The sequence below is a fragment of the Branchiostoma floridae genome, chromosome 5, assembly GCF_000003815.2.
Source record: "Branchiostoma floridae strain S238N-H82 chromosome 5, Bfl_VNyyK, whole genome shotgun sequence".
Taxonomy (NCBI): domain Eukaryota; kingdom Metazoa; phylum Chordata; class Leptocardii; order Amphioxiformes; family Branchiostomatidae; genus Branchiostoma; species Branchiostoma floridae.
The window spans coordinates 20,496,524-20,501,731 of record NC_049983.1 but is presented as its reverse complement, the minus strand read 5'-3'; the positions used below and the strand labels follow the sequence as shown (position 1 = coordinate 20,501,731).

The 5,208-nt window shown below is 42.5% G+C and overlaps 1 protein-coding gene across 5 annotated transcripts in view; it reads left to right on the top strand.

The window, feature by feature from the left end:
• The window catches only part of LOC118415758 (POC1 centriolar protein homolog A-like), a 14,252-nt gene that overhangs the window by 2,866 nt on the left and 6,178 nt on the right, over positions 1-5,208 (top strand). For 3 of the 5 annotated variants that reach the window (XM_035820555.1, XM_035820554.1, XM_035820558.1), the window contains exons 5-12: positions 522-630; positions 814-884; positions 1,247-1,354; positions 1,699-1,814; positions 2,192-2,325; positions 2,709-2,777; positions 2,972-3,133; positions 4,222-4,308. In XM_035820555.1, the coding sequence (XP_035676448.1) occupies positions 522-630; positions 814-884; positions 1,247-1,354; positions 1,699-1,814; positions 2,192-2,325; positions 2,709-2,777; positions 2,972-3,133; positions 4,222-4,308 (856 nt within the window). The remainder of the gene's footprint in view (positions 1-521; positions 631-813; positions 885-1,246; positions 1,355-1,698; positions 1,815-2,191; positions 2,326-2,708; positions 2,778-2,971; positions 3,134-4,221; positions 4,309-5,208) is intronic. The other 2 variants (XM_035820557.1, XM_035820556.1) reach the window with 1 other exon arrangement.

Here is a 5,208-nt window from a genome sequence, read left to right as displayed (position 1 = left end):
GGTAAATTTTGCTGGCAGACTAATCTAGAGTTTAATAACATTTCTGTACGTGAAGTAGGTTTTCGAGGGCGTCATGCATAAGCCCCGCCCCCTCCCTTTCGCATTTTCACTGTATCCCGAGCGCCAACCTCGGGCGATCCCTTGCAGAGGTCCAGAAAAATTTTGAAATCTTGACCCTCTGAAACGCCGTTTCTTGGATTTTAAGGGGCATTTTTTGCTTGGCCCCCCCCCCCAAGTAAAAAAAAAATTGCTAGGCCCTCCCCCTGGCAAAATATTTTTTTGCTTGGCCCTCCCCCCCCTGGCGACCGGCCCTCCCCCCTCACTAAACGCCGTACGGTCCCTAACTGGAGTAGAAAATTCCTACAGGGCTGAAACCACCCTACTCTACCACAGTACTCTACTGTACTCTAATCTAAATTAATAAGAAGATGACTACCATGCATGCAGTACTAACAATACTGGAAACATACATCCCAAAGACATGTGGTTGAAGGACACTTGTTTGGTCCCTACTATTGCAGGAAGGGAGAGTCCACAGTGTTTAAGGCTCACACTGCTACAGTACGGAGTGTGGACTTCTCTCCCGATGGACAGGCTCTGCTCACAGCATCGGATGACAAGTCCATCAAGGTAGGGAAATTTTCCCTTGTTTCCAGTATTGTTGTATGGTGGACTGGTGATTGCGTCCATGCATGTCTGTTTATAGTAATATTTAGCTTTATTGAATTGTTTGAAGCCTTGTTACCAAGATTATCTTGTAACTGTATTTGTTTATTTGTAATTGAAGTTATAAAATGCTGATTTCTGCTGCAGGTTTGGACAGTTCACAGACAGAAGTTTCAGTTTTCTCTCAACCAACACATGAACTGGGTCAGGTGTGCCAGGTAAGGTGATAGTTAATGCATAGTTTTGTTCTTTCTCTGTGTATATCATTGTGCATGACTGATAAAACAATCAGCACACATCGTTGCTACCGTTGTTCTATTGTCTGGTAGAAAGAAAGTTTGTTTTTACAAGCCAACAAATCTTAAAATTCTCTGAAAGTCGTTCTTGTCCAAAAACTGATAAGTTGATATAAAGAGAGTGGATTTTCAGATAGTGTATCATTAACAATGCCAAAGTTGAATGTGAAAAAAAGATCTACAATCTGTCATATCAAAGAATCGTTAAGAACATTGAATAAACAAGCTGAAAGCTGTTCTATTTGGTTTGCTAAAGTCTGTGTTATTTTCCTTCCTTGTTGCAGGTTTTCTCCAGATGGACGTATGATTGTTTCTGGTAGTGATGACAAGACAGTCAAACTGTGGGACAAGAACACTAAGGAGTGTGTGCACACCTTCTTCGAACATGGAGGGTAAAGCAACACTTTGGTTTTGTTATGGCATGATACATATATATATATATATTGATACACTTACAATGCTGTCAATGGTGTCTGAATTATATGAATGATATAGATTGTAGTTCTCAACAAACCCAGCTACAAAGAAATCAACATTGTTTTTTGTTTCATGTATCATTAATTTAATAGAAAAATAAAAACTTATGATAAGAATACATGCATTCAAAAATTGTAAGGATGCCCCACAAAAATGGAGGCAACATTAAAAAAATGTGAGCTGTTTCCCTATAATGTATAAAGTTTCAATTAATGTTGCAATGCGCCTACAGTCATTAGTGTTTTGTGTTGTTTTACAGGTTTGTGAACAGTGTAGCGTTCCATCCCAGTGGTACGTGCATTGCAGCAGCTGGTACAGACTCTACAGTTAAGGTGTGGGACATCAGGACTAACAGACTACTGCAGCACTACCAGGGTAGGGATTGTATGGTGCATCATTTTGTGAGAAGCTTGTCAATGCTTCAGAAATGTACCTATGATCAAGGGCTGAAATGTTTTACAGACAAGGTCTTTGCTGTTGGAGGAGTTACTGCATTTGGCTGGATTTCTACATGAACAGGGTTCAGATTTGATGTCAATGTTTATGGTGCAGTACTTCCTTGTGTTGATAGGTGTCCTTCCTGCACTGCAAATATATGGTCCACGGGCTTATGATGGCATCGCCTGTTTATATATTTAATCTTATATGTCTCATTTATGTCTTCCTCGGTGATATACAGTTGAAACTTGATACAAAAGTAACCAGTGTTACAAAGTGAAGAAACTGATACCATTGACTTTCCCTCTCCCCAGTCCACACTGCAGCTGTGAATGGTCTGTCCTTCCATTCCTCTGGAAACTACCTCATCACAGCCTCCAACGATTCAACACTGAAAATCCTGGACCTTCTGGAGGGGCGACTATTCTATACTTTACACGGCCACCAGGTAACCGGACTTCTGGGTCTGATTCAAACTTCAAGTTGTATATAGTAGAGTGCACTCAGTCCTCAGCTAACTGACATCTATCGCACCACAGTCATCCCTCAGTAGACATCTGGAGCCGTATAGTTCTAGTTTAGAATGTTTATTGAGCCTGTCAAACTTCAAGTTGTGTTCAGTGGGGAAACTAATGACTAAGTTTTAAGTAATTGTACCTAACAGTGTTGAGTTTCACAAATCTAGTTCCCCATGTTTGCCTTTTCACTAAAAGGCATGCATCTAGCAATATTTCTCTACTCTACTGTTGCCAAAAACTATTCAAAGCTAATGTTCTGTCAACTTGTATGAAAGATATCAGGTGAAAAATATTTGCTTTGTGCATTCTTTAGGGTCCAGCTACAACTGTTGCCTTCTCCAGGGCAGGGGACTTTTTTGCATCTGGTGGTTCAGATGAGCAGGTGAGTGTAGTCCTGCAGTTCTCACATAAACTCCTAGATGGGGTACCGGCACTGGCTTCATCAGTATTGGTAAAGACCGGATTGTCACGGATTACAATGGTTGTCCCTTCTATCATAGGGACTTAACTTTGCATTGATACTGTGATTCTGCCTGTTGTATTCTAATTATTAAAGCAGACATTTTTTGTGCCTAGGTGATGGTGTGGAAGACGAATTTTGACCAGGTAGACTACAGTGAGGTGCTGAAGTCTCACAAGGCCAGGACTGAACAGCCCCAGCCTCCTCCTCACATCCACGACATCCCTCCCCGCTCCCCACACACGGTCAGACAGGTCCCCAGGCCTGCAGTACCACAGGTGAGTCTGAACATCCCCAGTCTCCTCCACACATCCCTCCCCACTCCCCACACATCCCTCCCCACTCCCCACACATCCCTCCCTGCTCCCCACACATCCCTCCCCACTCCCCACACACAGTCAGACAGGTCCCCAGGCCTGCTGTGCCACAGGTAAGTCTGAACATCCCCGTTCTCCTCCACACATCTCTCCCCACTCCCCACACATCCCTCCCTCCCCCACACACATTAAGACAGGTCCCCAGGCCTGCTATACCACAGGTAACACATTTGCCCTCAGAACAGGTAAGTCTGAACAGCTCCAGTCTCCTCCACACATCCCTCCCCACTCCCCACACATCCCTCCCCGCTTCCCACACACAGTCAGTCAAGTCCCTAGGCCTGCTGTACCACAGGTGAGTCTGAACAACCCAGTATCGTCCACACATCCCTCCCACTTCCCACAAATCCTCCCACTCCCCACACATTCCTCTTCACTCCCCACACATCCCTCCCCACACATTCCTCTTCACTCCCCACACATCACTCCCCACACATCACTCCCCTCACATCCCTCCCCACACACAGTCAGACAGGTCCCCAGGCCTATGGTACACAGGTACGTCTGAAGGTCTGAACAGCCACAGTTTCCTCCACACATCCCTCCTTACTCCCCACACATCCCTCCCCAAACACACATACACACAGTCATACAGTTAACTGGGCCCACTTCCATTTTGATTGATAACAAAAATATCACAGTTTTTCTTACATTGGCTCGCAAGAGACACATTTGCCCTCAGAATGCCAGTCTCCATGTTACTTATTAATTGAATTTGCTGTTGACTTGCTAACAATTGAATAGATTTACATTTGTGCCTCATTTTTTGTCACTAGTAGGTATCATCTTGGAGTAACTATGTTTGCCAAAAGTTGAATAAACAGTCAACTGTAGAATGATCAGACTTCTAGACTAGAGATGCAGTGCAGCATAGATTTTGGGGGTTGTTCTATATTGCCATCATTGGATATTCTTTGTAAAGTGCCTCAATATACTGTCCACAAGTATATTGATTGTTTGAGCTGTGATTCTGGTGGTGTGTTCCTTAGCTTGATGCGCGGAGTGAGCCCCGTAACCTGGAGGTCCCCAGTCCTGAGGTGGTGGATGTGGGGCCTGCCCTCTTCTCTAACCCACAAGTATGTCCACTACTCCACTTACAAACATTCAGACTTTACTCCCCATTGGCACCAGCATCAGGGTATCTTATGGTAAAGTAACTTTCTTGGGAGCTGATAATGGAGTAGCTGAAAGGGAAATGTTACAACATTCTGTAAAAAGGTAAAGCTATATGGGAAACAAAAGACAACTTATGAGTTGTAAGAACAGTTGAGTTAGTCAGATTTTAAACCTATCTAACGTTCACAGACTAGGTAAATGAATACTGAGGAAGGGTATAAAAAACTGCTTTCAGCAATAGCAATTCTGTCTGTGATAGTCCAGGACTCCAGGTATTCGTGTCTGTACAAATGTTATTGTTACAGGTGTTTGCACATAAGAAACATTTAGTTTTTTGGGGGTGAATTGTTTGTTTAGTTTTATAAAATTGCCAAGGTCAGTGCAATACAATTACAAGTACATGGCTTTCAAAAGTATACTAATTTTATTTGATCAAATATTGACTGGGTTCTCTCCAACAGATACAGCTGGCAAGTTGATAAGTAAACACATATACTGAAGATTTGTGAAAGTTTAAATACAGGCTGTTAAAAAATGAAGTGTTTTCACTGTCAGCACACCTGGCTGACAGGTGAAGACAAACGATGCCTTCCAGGTGATAATGAGTATCAATTATTTCAAAATTAATTGGTTTGGGAGGGTCGTTATAATGATGATTTGCTGGTCTGGAATTATTTTGCTCCATTAAACCTCTATACATTTTGTCATGATGATTAATTGATATGTTGTCACAGCCTGTCTCACAGTCACAGTCTTCATTCGTATTTACATATACCGGTAGAAAAGAACAAACTGGGAAAGAAAAAAGCTAATATTTGCACAGATGCCTTTTGATATCATTTAATACATTTTTTATTTTT